A 20,659-nucleotide genomic window follows, 5' to 3' on the forward strand; every position below is an offset into this window, starting at 1 on the left:
CTCTAGAGATGAATGAATGCCTTTCTTCCTTTCATTTCAGACAATATGAAGCCCCCAGTCGCTTCACAGCAATTGCAGATTAGAAGTATACGTACATATACACATATATATGTAAAAGAGATACTAAATGACACAAAGCACCTGAGAGAAGGAATGAGATGATATAGGCTGAGAATAAAATGTTGATTCTGTATTCAAATGCAAAAGCCCTCTCATGGGATTCTCTAATTTAAATTTCAAGTCTTGAAAAACTGATGTCTTTCAATGGGGTGTGTGTATACTGCTGTATATAGGTACACAGACTTCACAGATAATGAAAAGTAGTGCAGGAATTATGGGATGCAGAAATGCATTAAAGCACTGTAAGTGCTGTGCTTGTGTAGAAGAACTGAAATTTTGTTTTTAGAGGAGGTCAAAGATACTTTCTGGAAGTGGTTCTGCTGGACAGGAAGTATTTGCAGCCTCCATCATTCTCAGTGCAATGCAAGAGAGAGTTTGGGGGCCATGGTATTATTACAGTTCTCAATTCATAATTTCCTTGTCTACTGCAAAAGAAGAGCCATTTATTTTTTACATTTCTCCATTTTCCATCTGGAAACTGATGATAGGAACAAAGAGATCATTTATTAATTTGGTATTGATGTCTCTTCAAAATGATGCTTGTTTCACAGTTCCATGCATGCTGCTCTCATCCGATGAATCAAAGTGCCACCATAATCAGTAATTTTTTAGTACTACTCACAACAGACATGGAGTATTGAATCATAGAGTCACAGAATGGTTTGGTTTGGAAGGGATCCTTAAGATCATCCAGTTCCAACCCCCTGCTATAGGCAGGGACATTTCCCTCTAGATCACGTTGCTCACAGCCCCATCCAGCCTGACTTTGAATGGGACTTTGAACAACCTGGTCTATGAACTTTTCTATGCAGACAGCATAGTAGAAAGTTCTGTGAACAGAAAGTAACAGAGCCCTGTTAATTACCTCTGGGATTAGCTTTGGGTATAAATAGCAGCAATTTTCTGATTTATTTATTTCTTTGTTTGTTTACTTTTGCATGTGAAACAAAATGGAAGCAGACAGCACCTAGGAACTTGTTTGTATGTGAGGCCCTATAGCATCTCTGTTCATGTGCAGCCTTCGGATGGAGAAATCGAAAAGCAGCTTCCTGTACAGCCACAAATCGTTTTCCTGGATAAGAAGGTAGGATTTGCCCCTTTGTGAGTGGACATTTTTATTCGTACTGTATGATCTTAACATTTCAAGCAATCCAGAAGCTATGAGACTGATCGAAGTACAGCTTACAATAGCTGTACAAATAAATACATATGACAAAGGATAGCATAAATAAGCATCACTGCTATTGTGAGATGTCTTTTTCAGCTTTTTCCTGTGAGTGTTAGATCTGTGTTGTAGAATCAGTTGTGTGCAGTTTTCTGACGTGGTCCTGGTGCTTAGAGGATATCTTTGAGGAATGAAAGACCTTCAAAACAATTATGAAGACTGACATTCTCAGCTGGATGGGGGCTCTGAGCATCTAATGGAGCTGTAGGTGTCCCTGTCCATTGAAGGGTGGTTGATCTCCTTCATGATCTCTTCCAACTCTAGCGATTCAATGATTCTGTGATCACAGAGAGTGTCTAACAGTGCCTCCTGGTCTGGCCAAGCAAGCCTGGACAATGCAGAGCAGTGCTGTGTGGAGGTCAACATATCTAGAATGTGCTTGGCCATTCATGTGATGCAGCACAGCCATGCCAGAGGTACCAACACAAGTCTTGGAAGTAGTAGACTAGGCCCAATGAGTCCTTTGTTGTTGGTAAATTGCTATTATTTTACAAAAGCTGGCTCTGGATATCCATTCAACATGAGAACTTGTTTTACAACTGTTAGGCATGAGACTTCCAGCTTCTTTCTGTTTGTCTTCAGTCCTCTACACATACTCATGCTTTGGGCTCTGCAATACGCTGCTCAGCCTGCAGCTCCTATAGAAGGAGATTTCTACAATTAGAATGAACTTAGAAGCCATGATTATGTCAAAGTTATCTACTTAGCTTAATTCTTCTGTTTTGTTTTTCTTCCCAGGGTCGAAGAGTTGACACAGTGGGGCCTCCCTCAGAACCCTGGGTTATTTCAGCTCATCTCAAGGGCTCCTCTGAGGCTGTGCTAAGAGGTTTGGACGTGTTTTCTTATGGCGGGAATTATAGCAAAGCAATTATGGGATGTGACGCTGAAGAATTTATGGTGAAATCCTCCCAGAAAAGGATTGGGTTTGAAATTTAGCCTCAATGATAAAAAAAAACCAGAATGTTGAATTGGAAGAGGTTGTGTGGACTTCCAGGTTGTGTCTTTATACAAAGTGTTTTTGTACTATGGCAACTTAAAGGGAGTGAATCCAATAGTTCATCTTGTAAAGATGTAACTTAGATCAAAAAATGAACAAATGGAGAATTAGAAATCCCAATACCTGATTTTCAGCTAATGTTAATTAGGGTAATTTCCTCAGAGTCAACGACAATCTGTTTGTCCTAGAAAATGTTCAGGCCAAGTACAGACAGAAACAACTGCCTATTGTTTTTAATTAGCATACTTCAATGTGAAAATGTTTTTCATGAGGGATTTAAATGTTTCCCTTCTGGTCCTCATTTATCAAAAGACCTGAACTCATGATTAACTCTAAGCATGTGAGTATTTCCCTTGAGGTTATTGAGACTATGAACACGCTCAGATATAGATCCTTGTTTAAGTATAATGCTGAGCCGAAAACCTGTGGATGATCGTATGCTTGTAAACTAGAAAATGGAAATGAAATCGATTATAAAGCGTCATAATGTTAATTGCTAAAACCTTTAAATGTAAGCAAACGCTGTGCATGCTGAATACTGAATCTTCCTAATATCAGTAAGGAATTGCTTGTAATAATAAGGCCATATATGTGTTAACTTTGATTTTAAAATTAACTTTTGGAGAAGATAAGTGTTTCTCATGCCATAGATCAGAGTTCTAACCCTTTAGGCCCAGTTCATGTTTTTGTTAATTAGAAATAGCTTTCCTACCTTGTCAAAGTTCTGGGTTTTCAGGATGGAAAATCCTTTAGTCTTTTCTGATGCTTTTCACACCTTCTTAGGGAATCTAGAGTAATACAAGTCTGAATGTTGAGTTAGCTACTGGCCTACAGTGAAGGAAGGAAGGAAGGAAGGAAGGAAGGAAGGAAGGAAGGAAGGAAGGAAGGAAGGAAGGAAGGAAAAGAGAAGAAATGCAAGACAACACGAAAGAAAGAAATAAAAAAGAAAGAGAAGTCACTGCAGAGAAATGCAATTCACATTCTTTAAAAGATACATGCATCAAATTAATAGTCAATAAACTCCAGCAAAGAATGAACTGCACAGTACAGATGTTCTGCATGTAACAGTTTGCTGCAGTTTTTCCTTTGACAAACGTCCTTATTGTACTCGTCTTTTGAAGCATATGAAAGCAGCATTTAATCGAAATGGATCCTGTCTAGCACAAGGAGGCTGCTTCATCTGACAGCAGCCAAACTGCCTCATGGAAAGTAGTTTAGCACCAAATTAGCTTGCTTCTGCGTTAAATACCAGCTTGCCTGAGAGATCTTTGTGAAGACTCACATATATATATATATAATATTCTGAGCTTTGAAGCATATGTGCCTGAAAGCAGATACTCTATGTTGAGGAGTATGGTGCAGTACTCCAGGCTTCAGTGCAGACAAGAAATGGCAGTTGTCAAGTGTTTGGATGCAGCTGACAAGACCCTCTGTAACAGTGGTGGTATGGTATCAGAGATGAGAGAAATTGTGGTAGTCAAGACACATACTAGCATAAAGAAGGTCATATGTAGCATGTAGCATGCTTCTGCTCGAAACCCCCTCTCTAGCAGTTGCTGGCCATGGTTCAGAAGTCAGCATAGCAAGAAGAAATCTCAGTTGGCTCTTTGAATGCAGTGTAGAATTATAGAATCATAGAGTCATTAAGGTTGGGAAAGATCTCTAAATCGTCAACTGCAACCCCAGCCCACCCTCACCATGCCCACTAACTGTCTCTCAGTGCCACATCTATCCTTTTCTGCATCACCCTTGGGGATGGTGACCCCACCACCTCCCTGGGCAGCTGTGCTACTGCATCACTGCTCTGAGAAGTGTTTCCTAACATCCAACCTGAGCCTCCCCTGGCACAACATGAGGCTGTCACTTCTCATCCTATCTCTGTTACCCGGAAGCAGAGGCCAACCCCCACCTCATCACAACCTCCTTTCATGGCACTGCAGGGAGTGATGAGGTCTCCTGTGAGCCCCCTCTGCTCCAGACTGACCCATCCCAGCTCCTTCAGCCACTTCCCATAACACTTGTGCTCCAGATCCCTCACAGCTCCGTTGCCCTTCTCTGGACAAGTTCCAGTGCCTCAATATCTTTCTTGTAGTGAGGGGCCCAAACCTGAACACAGCACTTGAGGTGCAGCCTCACCAGAGCTGAGTACAGGGGAGCAAACACCTCGTTCTCCTGCTGGCTGCACTATTGCTGATCCAAGCCAGCATGCCATTGGCCTTCTTGGCCACATGGATAGTGGCAGACTGGAGAAATTGTTCCCCTGGGATTACCTTGCAGTTCACCAGTAGAGATGCTTTAGAGCTAACTTACATGTCTAATAGAGACAAAAGATCTTGCCTTCTTCCTTTACTCTTGAAGGTACAGGTCAGGGTGGAGAGCATAATGCTACAGTCACAAATACAGGCTACCTCTTTAGGTCAATCTCCTGTTTGTAGGCATGTGTGACATAAATACCATTTGTTTTCTTTGTGCTTTCTAAAATTGTGTGAGTGCATTTGAGAAGCAAGGCAGTGAAGGAATACTGGACATCTCCATACAAGTCTTTACATACAGCTGGAATGTAAAGATGATTCCATATATTGATAGCTAATATCCTTGACATTTCACAAACTTATGTCATTAGATCATTAATAAAAGTACAGCAGGAAAATCCAAGCTGGGATGAGCTCATCCCAAGCCATGGAGAGCTACGGGAACAGAGGAGGTTAGATGCTGTAAGATATATGTTGTTATGAGTTAAATTCTTGCAGTCAAAAGCCCTGTCCCCACCTGCTGAGCATTGCCATGGATGTCTGATTATAAAGTGTCTCACAAAGTTTTCTGCTTTCCCACTTTCTTCGCTACTCAGGGTATTTGGATGGAAGAATATAAACATGCTCCTCACATTCAGTCTTAATGCACCTTCACCTATATTTCTCAACTGCAATAAAATGTCAAACCACCTGCTTCGTAAAGCAAGTGGTGACTACGTGTTGTCTCCAAGCAGGAGAAAGTCTGTGTTTGTGATCACTGGATCAACTCCAGCATCCGAAGGAATTTCTGACTTCTCACCCCCACCTGAACTAACATTTTGGAATTTGTCAGTCTTTCAGATTTTAGCCTTTTCACTCCAAGAGTCTGAATGAAGCCCAGACCCGGTCAACATTGCTCAAGGGCCAATACTTGGCCAGTACTCAAAAATACACACAATAAAATAGAGATCCAGTTGCAAAGTAAATTACAAATTTTAAAATGAGACTACAAAAATAGAAACTGTAGCACATGTGAAGGCTGGATCAGAAAATATTCCTTTACAGCTTAGAACAAGAGGTAAAGTGACGGTGAATGTCTCTCCTAGGTTTCATTTTCATGCTCCCCATGCTAGTTTTGCAACTGAAAATCTCTCATGTGTGATCACAGGGTCATCACCATAGGCATTCTTCATGGCCAAATCCCTTTCAAAGCTTCTGGCAGGGTTGGAGAAAGTTCAGAATGCTTTATCAGTGGGACAGGAGGTCCTACTGACACCCCCCTGCCTGGACAGAGACACCCACAGCTCCATCAGTGCTCAGAGCTCCATCCAGCCTGACCTTGGCTGTCTGCAGGGATGGGGCAGACCCTGCTAAAGATTCTGTTGCTTCCTTTTTTTTTTGAAGTACTTGAGTCATGCTTATCCAGAAGCTGCTGATGGCAATTCGTTTTTTAAATTGTTCTGCAGGGCTCACTGAAGTACAGGTCATAGGTGGATGTGCAAGCTTTTCCAATCTGGCTGTCTCCAGCTCAGGCACCAACTGGAACCTCGTGTTCACTGTCACATCGCCACCAGGTAAGATCCACTTTTGGCATCTTGTTTGATTTGGTAAACGTGACCAAAACACTGAGTTTATAAAGAGAGTTGCAAGACCACGGGTAAAGTTTCTCTTCTACTATTATGTATGTGTATATAAATATAACCTGATGCCTGTCAGGTAGAAAGAAGCATAGGAGGGAAGGACAGAAGTAGTTCCAAGAGGTGCACAAAGCCCTGATGAGTACTCCTTTGAAGGACTGGAGATCATTTTCTTCACCCATATCCAGAAATCCTCTCAAAATGGAGTAGGCGTGAAGAATGAAGGGAAGAAAGAGCATTTTTTTAATGAGAAGACTCCAAGATAGTGTGGCTTGGTTAAACTGGAAAAGACAGAGAGGGCAGATATATCAGACAGGTGACGTGACCAGGTGAAAGGGGCTAATGAAAAATATCTGAGCTAAAAAGTTAGAATATTACTTACACTTAGAGATTTAGAGTGCTTTTTTTTTCTTTTTTTTTTCTTTTCTGAACGCTGTATCTCAGTAGATAAAAAATACTGTGAGCAGAAGATCAATTGCTTTCGGGTGGAGCTTGATACACTTGTAGATATTAATGTATAACACAGCACATACAATAGCATGATTTATAACCCAAGAAATCCTTTCCTACCCTGGATTTAAACCTAAATATTTTTTAAAATTATTATTGTTTTATGTTTAATGAGAAACCTTTGCTCCTGGTAATCACAAGTGACTGCTCAACATCAAATGTTCCCTATGTCTTTGCAAAGGGAAAATGATGGTGCAGGAAATACTAGAGGTGAGCCTCTAGAGGGGGGAACATATGTTTGTGTGAGGGTGGATGTAGCTGAACACCAACAGCTCCCACTGCCTTCACTTCAGGGAGAGCAGATGGAAAATCAGCACCTCACAGGATCTGACTCTTTATTGGGAAGTGTGGCTTAAAGAAATGTGTTTTAAAAGCTACTACACAGGAGTCACAGTCTTCTTTCCTCTGAACAGAGGTCAAATGCAGATCTCTTATGAAACAACAAGCTAGTCAGTGTTGCAATGAGATGTTTAAAGCTGTGAATAAAGACAGCTAGTGCATCCATGTAGATATGACCTGTGCAAATCAGAGCATTGAACGCTTAATATGCACTGTAGAAGTACACAGCAAATAACCCCTTGGCTCATTTGTAATTGGGAGCCATGCTGTAGTCAATAAAAAGACTTTTAATACTACCGAACTCTTCCTGAAGATATTTGCTTATTGTTTGAGATAAACAAACAAACATTAAACAAACAGTAGGCATTTGTGATAAATTTTAATGAGTGGATTTCTGGCATAAGTGATTCAGGCTCCTTCAGTTTGGAGACAACTAAGAAGATGCTGCTGCTGTTGAATACAGTAATCTCAATTGCTTTAATGGCGGTTCGTGGGGAGAGTGGTCTGTTCATAGCAGTGCTGCATGGTCCTGCTCCTTGTTTTGCAGTAACATTTATTTATGTGATATAGGTCCCAGTGGGCTCAATCCACCCACTTTCCATTTAAACCAACAGCAGCCTACTTGAAAACTATCAGTGTGAAATGCAACCTTTAAGAACTCGTCTGTGTAGTGTCTTCAATACCTGTGAGGTTATTTCTCTCCTCTAAGCTGAAGTTCATACATGCCTATATCTGCAGGCAAATTTTTCCCAGCTAAAACCTCCTTCCCACACTGTTCTGATGAAGCTCTACTTTGTTTGGGTGGACAATAGTGATACAAACAAATCAGTTTCATATAAAAGTACTTACAGCTAGTTATCCACATCCAGAAACCTCCACCTGACAGCGCTTCACATTTTTTAATGAATTGATGAAAAAAGGTTTTTCATTTTTATTAGAATTGGAACTGGAAGTAAAAGAAATATATGCATGTTGACATTGTTAAGTGGGGTTTGGACTAATAATAAGTGGCCCAAGGCCCATGCTACGTCCAGACTTTGGGAGGATGATTCTTGGGGGACTCAACCCAGATCTGAATGTGCCAGGCACCTTCACAACTGAAGTTTTTGCATCGATTTCTTAGGCCTTAGATCAAGTATCAGTAAGTACCACTGAAAGTACTGGAAAAAGCAAAGATACGGGGGATCGAAACCCTTTTGTATTTCTGATGTTGGAAGTGAGCAGTGTTAGTCATATTCCAGACTTTGTAGCTCAGATGTGGAGACCCAATGAATTCTTGACCGCAGATGAGCGGAGCCTGGTTTGATTCTGATCTCATTTGGAGAAAACTGGGATCTCTGAGTGAAGAACATTACCCAAAGTTTGTGTGCTTTAAAGTATTTACAATGAAATGCAAACATGCAGCTCTAGGCTGGATGGAGTTTTCAGCAACCTGGTTTAGTGGGAGGGGTCCCTGCCTCTAGCAGGGGCTTGGAAATAGGGGATCTTAAAGGCCCCTTCCAACCCAAACCATTCTGTGATTCTGTGAGTCTGTGATTCTTGTTGACTTGTCAATATGGTGTGCTTTCATGGATTTAAACTAAATGCTAGTCAATGTTTCTGGATTCCCTGTCATTCACATTCAAATAAGTGACTTATTACTTGCAAAAACTGCACATGAATCAGCACCTTTCTCATTGCAACCAGCTTCTCAGTCTTGCTAGATAGAATATGCACATTTCCTGACTGGTCCTGATCTGTTTTGTCTCACAGACAAGCATTTTCTGAACGTATTTTCTGGGTTTTGGTAGCCTGCTAGACAAATTAATGGAAGAAACATTAAGGACAGTTAAATACAAAGGGACTCCCTCTGCTTCAGGAAGAACTGAATGCTTGACAGCTATTGAAGAAATGTTGTTACATATTTGGTTTGTTCCAATACTCATTCCTGATTCAATATTGTTGGTTAATGTTGGATGTGTGGAAGAGTGGACTTTGGGGCTGTTTCTGCATGCATTTTTTAGAGCATTATAATTGTTGGAAGGCTGTAAGTTGGTGTTTTAGTTGTGAAACTAGTGTCCTCACTTTTCCAACACATTCTGACTGCTTTGAATTCTCAGGAGCTAAATTCACTGTGCTATCTCAGCCGTTTACCATCTTCCCTGTGCCCGCTGGAGAGAAGGCCAGCTTGATTCTTGTTGTCTTAATGAGTGCAATAGCATCTGCATTTGTCGTCACTCTTGTGCTCTGCTGGTTCAAGAAGAGCAAAAACAACAGTAAGTTGGAAATGTCTATTAAAATTTATATTTGCAGACTCCCTTTTTCATTTAACAGATCTCCAGACTGGCTGCAGCATGATTTAGGAGCAATGGTAATACAAACTGGGCAAACTGTTTAAGGCTGTACGTGACTTTTACACAAGTATAGCCTGATTGGTTTCTTATTTCTAACATCTTCTGGCTTTGGATAAAACCCAGAATGGGTTTGTCTAGTTACATAGTCCTTTCCCCTACCCCTTTCCCTTACCCTTCCCCTTCCCTCACCTTCCCCTTCCCCTTCCCTTTCCCCTTCCCCTTCTTCTGTCAAATTGTTCAGGTGAACAGTGGCACTTAATGAAAGCTCTGTGAAGCTCATTAATTAGCATTATTATTCATAATTCAGAGCTATATATTTTTTGTACCTGTAGCAGATGGCTGAGTATGAGACACAATGAAAATTAGATTTCAGTAATGCAGATAAAGTTTTGGGAAACAAAAAAATGATGCTATGTTTTCCTGATAAATTATGACACAACAAAATATTGCTATGGTGATGTTAATGCAAAACCATGGTGCTGACCAAGGACCTGTGACATCTTCATATTGCTCAGAGGCAGTGGCTCAGACATGCTCATATCCCATACCATGTTATCTATATCACATGTGTCAAAGTGGAAATGGGAAGGCTGCAGCTTCTCTAGACTCTTCCCCTAAGCAAATCCACACTTTTACTAATTAGCCTTAAGACTGCTGTTTTTCAGCATTGGTCTTAAAGCAAAGGCATCAGACTTTCTCAGTACAGACAGCATAAAATTTTTTGGGCAAGAGAAGAACTGAAGATAAAGAGCATATGACTGCTGCTGTTCAGTGGCTTACTCTCGAAATAGTCATCTTAAAATTCTGGGTATGTTGGAAGTTACCATTAATTTGGCCTTCCAAGCATGCTTACAGAGGTTGTGACCTAGCAAAATGTACCAGTAATGCACAGGGAAGGAGTCAATACACCTCTCAGATAATAAAGCATTTTAGACCTGTTACCCGTTTGTTTCAAAACCTTCTCCCTAATTTCACTAACTTTTTTTCTTCCAAGTAGCTTTGCAAATGCAAGCCAAAGAGTTTTTCTTCTAAATTGCATCGTGAGCACCAGCTGCACCTAAAATCTGAATTTCTAGTGTTATTGAATATTGTGACAACATGAAGAAAGACTTTACCTGAAGAAAACAGGTGGGATTCTAAATGGCAAAACACAAGATGATATGATCATAAAACAATTCTCTCTGCTTTTGGGCAGAAAGAACACTTGTGGATTATCTGCAAATTCACTAGCAATATTTTGTTGCTCGAAATAATAACTGCTGCTGTGCTGAGTGTGCATTGAGACTGACATGACTATGTGCTTCGTTCCAGAAACAAGGACTAAGAGGACTGGTGTACCACAGGCCAGTACCAAGGCATCTCAAAAGCAAGCACATCCTCATGCACCTCATGTCCAGCACTGCTACGATCGAAGACAGAATGAGAACGGTGTGCCTGTAGCAGGAGGTGAGACTGAAGTTTGAGGATAATTCAGACTTATAAGGAGTAGGACATCAAAAGGGCTGGTTTAGGTCTCTTAACAAACTATAGGCTTGTGTTGGGTCAGTGGGCTCTGTTCTTCTCAGAAGGTCTATCACTTCGTTACCTCTTCTCTGTGTTCTCTGTGGTGTTAGTCTACTTGGTGTTTTATCTCTTTGTCTCATAGAATCATAGGATGGCTTGGGTTGGAAGGGATTTTACAGATCACCTAGTTCCAACCCCCTGCCACAAGTATGGTTTCCACCACCTAAAGCAGGCTGTCCAGAGCCCCATCCAACCAGCCAGCACCCCAAATGACTCAATGTCCACCATTTTGTATCCCCTTAATTCCCTATGTCTCTGCCATAAGCAGCCCTCTTCCACACACCTCCCCAAGACCTGTCTTTTCATCTTCTGCTGATCAAACAAAACTTCTTCTGAGGTCACTGAGAAGCAGACAGCCTCAGGGCGTGTAGTTGGCAGCATAAAGTGCTGGCTTCCCTCTCTGCAAGTATGGAATGTTCCTACAGAGGTTGTTTTGTGGTGGAGTTTTCTGGTCTCATCTTCCAACTGTGCACATCTGAGGGGGTTCGGATAACCCTGATGAACCACCCATTTACTCAGTGTGGGGAATTTCTTTTTTCCCCTCCTTCCCCAAGTGTGTGGATTACATAAGAGGCAGGAAGAAGCAAGCTGGAGTTTTATCTCCTCTTAATTAGCATCCATCACAAAAACAAAGGGAGAAGTAGAGGGAGAGAGGAAATTCTGCAGTTTATGTGTTTTGATATTTGCTGTACTCTTCCAAAACACAGCATTCAGCTGTGTGCCTTAGGACACATATCTGCTATAAATTCATTTTTTATCTAATTTGTCTGAGATCTAAGCTTCCTGTGGAGGTCTGAGATCAAAGGATCTGATTCTGTCTGATGTTGGCTCTGACACATAATGCGTGCTGACTTAGTTCTGTCTATAAACTCGCAGTGGGAGGCTGCCATTCTCCCTTGGCACCTTTACATAGTGAACTTTCATTTTGGCTGGGGAGGCTGACAGGTACAACGTTGATTGGAGCCGTCATGTAAATAATTCATGGCAGCATTTTTTTTGTGTCAGAAAAAGGCAATCCAGCCACTTAAAGTCTTTTAGGAATAGTTGTGAGACAAAAAGATTCCCCGATATGTTCAAATCTAAACAAGGATAACAATATCTTAAGTGAATTTAATACATATGACTTGGAAATGTCTAATGTTTGATTTCCCCTTATTTAAAGTGATGTTGGTTTTGGAGAGAGAGGAAATCAAAGCTACAGTCGTTTTGTTTACTTTTTGCTCTACAGAAAGTTCCCCCCATAAGAGATCCCAGTTTTCTAATACAAGGAAGTTTTCAGAATCTTAATTATTAATCACCACAGGAAGTCTTGTGAGGCAGGGTTTTTCTGTTTGATAGGTGCTTGTGCAGTGCAAAGACCAAAGGAAGTGCAGGTCCTGGTTGTTGACTCAGAACAAGTAGCTGAGGAAGGGGATGAGGAAGAAAGCTGTAAGCATAGATATTCAGTATTTCAGGGGAGAAGGGATCAAGGTATCGCAGTGTCTGACCTTGGCATAATAACAAGTCCCTTCAGCTTCACATAATGATCTCAGTCTTGAATTAAATAACTTTTGACTGACTAATGTACAGCTAGCAGGAGGGCACCTGGAGGTGGAGGAGCATATTGCTCCTTTCTGTAGCCTGTGCTGGTGGTTTGTCACCTTCATCACTGACAAGTTTTATCTTACACCAGTTTGCATTTTTGGAGCTTAATTTTACAGTTTTAGGGCCTAACCTATGTCCAGTGTTAGAAGTGGTCAAAGTCGGGTTGGACAGGGCTTTGAGCAATGTGGTCTAGTGAGAGGTGTCCCTGCCTATGGCAGCTGGCGTGGATTAGGTGATCATCAGATGTCCCTTCCAATGCAAACTATTACATGATTACATTATTCCGCAGTTCTGTCATAGATTATCCCATGTTGGACGAGACCCTAATAAAGTTCATGGAGTCCAACTTCTAATTCTACGAGTCTATGATTCCATGATTCTACAGTTTCTGTGGTTCACTTCTTATATTGGAAATCCCTTTAGTATGATGCAGACTTCTTGTTTTGTTTTGTTTCTGTGTTTATTTGCTTTCTGGCAGTGGAAATACTTGAGTGCTAGATTCAAACTGTAGCCCTTTGAGTCCTGGCAATTTGAACTGATCCTTTTGAATGCTCCGATTTATTCAGATCTGGTTTTGATATCTGGTTTGTATTACTGCAAAAATAAAATGACTTCCCTAACACTGTTCACTCCTCCTCTACCACCAAAAGATCCCACGAATCCTTTTGGTTACTGTACTTAATTCCTATCCCACCATTGCCAGAAATCACTTAATTTTCTTGAAGAGGGTCCCCCACTCTGCAAACATGATCCACATCCCTTGTTCCTATGTTGCTCAGATCAATTCCTCCTTCTTCCTTTCTACCAGTTTGCCATTTTTTTCCTGATGTATTTAAATTCAATTGGAATTTCACTTCAAGCTACTGGTAGAGACACTGAATATCTTCCATTTTAGCTTTACTGTCTGGTACTGCAATATATCCCAGCCTCTAAGGGTTATTTTCCATTGCTGTGTCCTATAAATCTCAAGGCAGTGTTTCAACCTCGAAACTGCTCATATCCAGAAAGCTTTTAGCCTCCTCCGATCACCCAAACTTCTTTGATAAGTCCTATTTCCACAGCTGAAAATGGCACCTTTGAAGATGAAGAGAAGAGGAATACATACCACCAAATAACATGAAGCTTTGATATGGGTTCAACAACTTGCTTGTGTGTAGAAAGAAGAAAGTTGAAGCTAGTGATGCATGTAATTTGTACTTTAATGAGCCAGCAACTTCTTATTAAGACAATAGTGAGAAAGAAAACTGTTATGCGCAGAAACATGTGTGACTATTGAAAATTTACCAAGAACTTTCCAGTGGATTTCCAAAAGACACAGCTGTGAAACTGAAAGCTAGAAGAACACACACACACACACACACACAAAAGCAGCGCTCCTTAATTCCTTAGGCAATTAAGAACATGAAGTAACGGAAATTTTAGGGAACAAATTAAGACAGGAATATGATGCCAGTCAATAGAGACTCAAAACAAGGAATTAATAGAAAAGGGAGAAGGCTTGAAAAACCATAGGGATAAAAACTGCACTGCTAAGGATAAACTTCAGGGTCAGACCAGAAAAATAAGGAGTGATAACTCAGCGTTTTCTGGGACCACTTGCTGATGAGTGGACAGCAAATGTCAGCATTGTCCACCGACACATGCAGTAGGTGCACCAGAGCTAGTTATAGACTGGGAATGAGTAGGAAAGGTTTGGTTTCATCATATTTTTGTGAGGAAGGAGGAGGATTGGAAGAAATTAAACAAAGAATCCAGGTGAAGCAGACTGCCAGTCTCTCGGTGTCTACTCAGAAGCCATTTGCTGCACCTCTACAACTGATTCAGTCTCCGCAGTTTGATAACTGTTTGCATTATTAGGATGTGGATATTTTGTATTTCCACATGAAAAATGCATAGTATGCATTTTGCTTTTCCTCCATTTTTTGCCATGTTGCTTTGTAAATAGCATTGCAGGTTGCAGGCTCTGCCCTGCGTAGGGCAATGTTGAAAATGAAAAGATCTCCTATAGCTTTATTCATAGAAATTGGATGGATTGTGTAATATTACAATTATTTTCAGTATTAGCAGTATAAAAAATAAGCACTATAAAAATAGCTAATTAATGATCTGTATTCTATACGTTTTATTACTGATCCTTTATCATAATATTTGATAATCATTAGAAAATGTTGCAGGAGGTGTTTGTGTGTCGATAGGAACAAAGAGCTCTATGGTTGCTTTATGCAACTCTATGGTTGCTTTATTTGTGGAAGCAGCATATGGGTATTGGGTTTGAAAACTTACTTTTGACAGCATGAAATTTGTGGCCACTTGAAATGATTGCTCCCCAGAATGACCTCTGTTTGTTTGCTTGTTTTTAATAATGCCTTTAACATGCAGTAAAAGAACGGGAGGATCAGGAATATGAAATTAGGGTTTAAGAATTACTGTGGAGCACAAACGTTTTTTGCTTTTACAGAAGTGGAAGAGACTGAAGCAGTGAGACATGAGATGGGACAAGGGAAGGAGCTGAGCCCACAGCCGTGTGAAGCCACGCCAGTGAGAAAGGCAAACGCCCTACAGAGAAAGACAAGTAACAGAGATATCTTCTCTTCAGCTGGGAAAGGTGGCAATCACCAACAGCCTTGTAGAGGAACAACTCCTGGGGACTCTATGGAGCTCCAACAGGCATCTATCCTGGGGTGCTCGGCCCAGAAGGATGTCCCACAGACTCCTGATGGCTGTGTGAATGTGGAAAGAGGGAATTTGGATGCAATGTGCAGCCCTCAGGAGGAGGTCAGAGAGCAGATTGCTATGGGAGCGGCAGCAGAGGGATATCAGAAGTCATGTCAGGCAGTGGAGCAATGGCCAAGCAAGCTTTGCCTTTCTTGAGGTCACTGTGAAACTGTTTTGTTTTGTCTCTGTGGTTGGAGGAGTGCACATACTGGCACAAAAAGCTGGAGTGTTATGTTGTGGATGTACAAATGAACCTGTGAAATTGCTCCACTGCCAACTGGGGGACCATGGCTATATCTAGGCTACTAATTATAGAGCCATAGAATCATTGAATCATTGAATCGTAGAGTGGCTTGGGTTTGAAGGGACCTCGAAGCTCTCTTAGCTTCCATAAAAACTAGATGCAGACAAATAACCTGTTGAGAATAGTCCTTGGCTTCTGATACCCTGAAACTCAGTCTTTAAGACTTGTTTGGAGGAGTGCTAGCTGGGTCAGGCCAAAGGCATTCAGAGATTACCAAGCAATTCAGCACTGCAGGTGGGGGAGTTTCCACACCCACAACCTCACATTAATGTGCTCACACTGATGTAGTCTTAGTAGCTAGAGCAATATTGATTGGAGTGTTTACCCATACATATGCATATATAAGAATTTCTTCTGATCTTCCCTCTCAAAGAATTTCAGTATGTGCATAAATCTTCTCCTTTTTCTGAGGAAAAAACAAATAAGCAACTGTTCAGTTTCACTGTGACTTCCATGTTTCCCTATTTAAATCTGTGCTTAAGAATATTTGTTTTGTTTGGGTTTTTTTTTGAAATTGCAGTGGTTTGTGTTTTGTGTTATCTCTCCACCATACCATTATTTTCTAACACCTTTAAATCACTGACTTGTTATGAACAGAACTGTTTATGAGTGATAATAATAATACTGATGTGCTTCAGCTGCTCTGAGAATTCCTCTGTGCTTTGGTTTACTGAGCTGGAAGATGAGGAACTTTATTATACTCTCTCTGTACCATAAACTTCTTGGTTACAATATGCCCTGATAGCATGAGAAAAAATGTATACTTCTCTGTAAGAAAAATACTTATTTAGGAAGAAGGTGAGATTCTTGATTTGAAGAATACCTTGAAACCTTGATTTGAAGAATAAACCAGGCTTCAAATGTATAGAACTAAGATGCAGGTACTGCTTGGTGAGCTACTCAGTTCTCTGGGGATGAAAGTCTTATTCTAGATCATTAACCTAAAGGGAGCCCCAGTGTGTGCAAAAATTCACATTCCCTTGTTGTAAAGTACATGTACCTTGAGTCTGAGTTGGAGGGTGAAGATATGGACCTGCCTGATGCTTAAAATGTGAACAGGATGTAGAAGGTTAATGAGAAAACAGATTATGTCTTTGGAGACATAGAGAACGCTCAGCTGCAGTTATCAGACCCTACTACCCATTGGTTCAGCCAAAATGGAAAAACTTCCTCATTTATTGAGGATGCTCTTCATCTGTACAAGCTCCCAAACTGTGATTTTTCTGGGCGTTTTGTGGGTAAGTTCTAACTGGATCAGCCTGGCAACAGCAGAGCAGTGCTTGATCCCTGATCCTTATCCTCTTTTTGTCCATCAGTGCCAGCACAGCCATGAGGACTGATGCACATATATGATCCCACCCACACTTCCCACTAATAGAAGTAAATCCTATACTCAAGGCACTGATCCTCTTGAAATCATGGCTTTGTAATGTGAGATCTTTTTGATTTCATTTAGATTTCCTTTTTTGGATGAGTTGTTTGACTCTAAAAGCATCTCCAATCTACCCATGAGTAGTTCATATCAGGATGTACATGACATGTACATTGGTTAGATGAACCTCAACCTGACAGATATAAGTGACAAAAGAACAAATAATACCTTTCTCTCTTGTCCTTCTGTTACAGTGTGAGAATTCAAGAAGGCCTGAGCTGAAAGGGTGCATAGTGTCTGTGCTGCTGGAAAAGAACCTCTGTTGCTCTTTCATTCTGATCAAAGAGGCAATAATTGAACCAATTAAACTGCAAATAATATCTGACTTGTCTGCCAACTTTTATTTCAGTTCCATTCAGACAACTCTCACTTTAGTTGTATTTTGGGATCTTTTCGACCCATAAATGATTATGGTGTCTTTCTGATGTCTCTGCTGGAAGAGAGCTGCTATATTAAAGCAATGTTCTCCATATCAGATCATCACAGGTTGATCCATGAGTATAGGGCGCTGTGCTATATTGAGTTTATAAGAATCATTTTGAGGTAAAATCAGAGGAATTCCAGGCTGAGCCAGGCACCTGGCTGTTTGTGCTGGAGCTTCTCTGGCTCAAGACTGCTGAGGATGAGGGCCTTATGTTCCATGCAATATATCAGCCGTTCTGACCTCTTCCATGGAGGAGGACCAGGAGTTTCTTCTAACTTCTTCTGCAGAGATCAAAATATTCTCTTATGTGTATCAACATGGTAGGTCCCTCATGGTTAACAGTCCAAATAAGGTTCACCTTGCAGTAATGTCCAGGCTTGGTGACATGAGTTAAAGGTCCTTCCTTTCCTCCACAGCTGACACCCAGCTTTACTTTCACATGGTAGAAGATCTTTTCCTCTCTGCAGAAATACAGTTCCTCCAACACCTGAACCCTGCACTCCTCAGGTAGTTCGACTCCTGCTAGATGACTCTATCACATCCAAGCAGAGTGAAAGCAAATAACATATCAGTAGAAATGTCAGAATTTATGCAAATGATATCCAGATAATATTGAATATAAATGATATGCAGAAACTATACAGCGGAGCCTTCTTTGGGGGAAAAAGAGGACATATTGGAAAGAGTTAAGGGCTTTGATTAATCCTTTAATTCATAATCCTAGCATTTATCAAAACTTTGTTTGAAGAATAAGTAATGTCTTGCATGTCTAGACCTCTAATGGAGTAAGCAGGGGTAAATAACATTTAATTGCAGTATGGTTGATCTCAGTTTCCTGCACCACTGTGCATTAATTGAGTGAGTGGTGGAGCATGGGAAACAAGTGGGGAAAAAGTGAAGAGAATGTGATGAGAATTCAGTGCAAACACAAAGTGAGCCCTGAATAAATAAGAAATTTGAACAGTCGTGTGTGTGGGAAGGAAATCATCATGGTGATCATGAAAGAAATATGATGTTAAATAGTGGTTGAAAAGCACGCTTATAAAGGAGGTTGTATCTTTTCTATAAATAGCTGCTCTTAGACTAATAGCAAAAATACCTGGTTGAAATTGAATCCTGCTTCTGTGTGTCTGAGGCAGAAGCAGACTTGTTTTGAGAACTTTACCATCTGGACAGGCAAAGGCAAAACAGACTTACAGGGAACACATGGCTAGCTGCACAGACATTGCTGAGCTGCCCCAGCAATGTAGAATCACAGAATTATTTGAGTTGAAGGGACCCTTAAAGGTCATCTGTTTTCTACTCCCTGCAGTGAGCAGGGACACCCGTAGCTCCATCAGTGCTCAGAGCTCCATCCAGGCTGACCTTGGGTGTCTCCAGGACACGGCATCCACTACTGCTCAGGCCAGTGCCTCGTTGCCATAATTATTATTATCTTCTTCCCTATATCAAGTCTAAATCTCCCCTCTCTGATCAGTGCTTTTGGTGATTTTGCCCAAGACCCTTAATGTTGACATTCTGGAGTTGTCCTTAATCCTTTTCCTAAGACTGGGCCAACAGCAGTTTCCACCTCTGTATGATGGCTGTTTATGGATAAGGTTGAATGCCCAAATATCCCTTGATATGAAGGCAGTCTGAAAAACGTGGTGAAGGTGGAATGGGGTAGGGAAGTGGTGGAAGGAGACAGATGAGAAACCACAGCGTGACATGTGGGTTAGCCATGAGGGAACGGGGAGCCTTGATAGGCCTGAGATTCTGAAAGCCTTCTGGCCCAGCTGCAGGGGATTCAGATGAAAGGAGCTCCCTGTTTTAAGTTGTCGTCGTCCATCTTCTGGTGTGAAAAGACAGGAGGATTTTGTCTCAGTCTCAGCTTTTTGAAGCAGACTAATGGCATGCTGTGGTGAAGACATATGCTCTAATGTGGCCTGCACTGAGGCAAAGTGCAAGGGATGGAATCTGCTAGAGAAGGACTGGTGAGGCTTTGACCTCCAAGACCTGAACTCTTTCTTGACAGTCATGTTAAATGTCAGTGAAATTGGGAAAGTTTGGCTCTGCTGCAGCTAACAGCAAATATTTCATTGAATTTGCTGGGTTTTGGGTTTCCACTTGCTCTGCTTGACACCTTTTTCTGTAATCCCATCATGTCCAATGCCACTCAGACTGTACTGTTATACATAAGAGTGTAGCTGAAAAGGTGCCTTATTTTTAACCTTGCTCTCCAGGATTTCCTGACTTCCTAGACAATGCTATTGTCAAAATTATTCTTTGTTTTATTTTTATTTTTATTTTTTTTCCCTTTTTTATGGAAGTGGTATTTTTTCCTCTTATGTCTGAAGCAGAGGAGTGCATTACAGACAAATTTGCCTAAGGCTTTGGGCCAGAGTTGATGAGACTTCACGAAGATACAGGAACAGGCACATGGATAGAAAAGAGAAAGTCTGTGAAAAATTAAAATGACAAGGCTGGTTAGGGAGCGGAGATAACTGGTGATGTAGTGAAATTAATTACAGACTGGGTTGAAGGAATTGTGTGCCTAAGACAAAATTAAAAAAAAAAGAGAGAGAGAGAGAGAAACCAAATAACAGCAATGGGATTATAAACCCTTTCATCATCTCTATATGGTATAACTACTTATTATGGCAGTTATTTCTATAACATGAGAGGTAACAATGACAAGGAAAGGAGGTGAATCTTCCCTCAAAAAGTGATGATTCTGCAGCAAAAAGCCTTATTGAGAGTGGAATTACACAAACAAAATATCCTCCAGTGGACTAGGAACTGTAAAAGAAAACATTATCAGCAGTGCTGTCTGATGCAGCACTCTAAAGCTAATCATAGAATCATAGAATATTCTGACTTGGAAGGGACCTATATAATGGTAGGCACTCACTGATTATACAGACTTACAGAATTTTTCAGTTTAATTTTTTGCAACCATTATGCATATGCCAAGAGTTGAACTGATACCAGCTTTGTACAGACAGGAAGAGCCTGACCAAAAATGTGGGAAAAGTTGAGTGACCATTTGTTATGAAAACAAAACAGTAAAAAGACGATGGGGAGACCCAGATAGGCTGCAGGATCACTCCAGTATTTCTAATTCACTGGCAAAGTGACCTGGCATGGTGAGTTCTCTGGTATGTAAAAGGAGTGAAATAAAGCATTTAGTAATGGAGGTTGAAATGTCTTTTGGAGGAGGGATGATCAGTGGGGTGTCTACCCTCTACTTTTGCTTTCTTTATCTT

At 40.9% G+C, this 20,659-nt stretch overlaps 1 protein-coding gene across 1 annotated transcript; it reads left to right on the top strand.

The window, feature by feature from the left end:
• The first annotated feature begins 1,044 nt into the window (after positions 1-1,044).
• Positions 1,045-17,310, top strand: LOC104910046. The gene is made up of 6 exons (XM_010708164.2): positions 1,045-1,204; positions 2,084-2,171; positions 6,040-6,147; positions 9,159-9,314; positions 10,704-10,838; positions 14,998-17,310. The coding sequence occupies exons 4-6, from the start codon at positions 9,245-9,247 to the stop codon at positions 15,408-15,410; spliced, it is 618 nt and encodes a 205-aa protein (XP_010706466.1). The 5' UTR covers positions 1,045-1,204; positions 2,084-2,171; positions 6,040-6,147; positions 9,159-9,244; the 3' UTR covers positions 15,411-17,310.
• Positions 17,311-20,659: the final 3,349 nt, after the last annotated feature.

The sequence above is a fragment of the Meleagris gallopavo genome, chromosome 2 (assembly GCF_000146605.3).
Source record: "Meleagris gallopavo isolate NT-WF06-2002-E0010 breed Aviagen turkey brand Nicholas breeding stock chromosome 2, Turkey_5.1, whole genome shotgun sequence".
NCBI lineage: Eukaryota > Metazoa > Chordata > Aves > Galliformes > Phasianidae > Meleagris > Meleagris gallopavo.

Bases quoted from the DNA above. Each gene is read 5' to 3' on its own strand.
- LOC104910046 (XM_010708164.2), top strand. From the start codon at position 9,245: ATGAGTGCAATAGCATCTGCATTTGTCGTCACTCTTGTGCTCTGCTGG. The intron at 9,315-10,703 runs GTAAGTTGGAAA...GCTTCGTTCCAG, and splicing joins CAAGAAGAGCAAAAACAACA to AAACAAGGACTAAGAGGACT. The intron at 10,839-14,997 runs GTGAGACTGAAG...TTGCTTTTACAG, and splicing joins CGGTGTGCCTGTAGCAGGAG to AAGTGGAAGAGACTGAAGCA.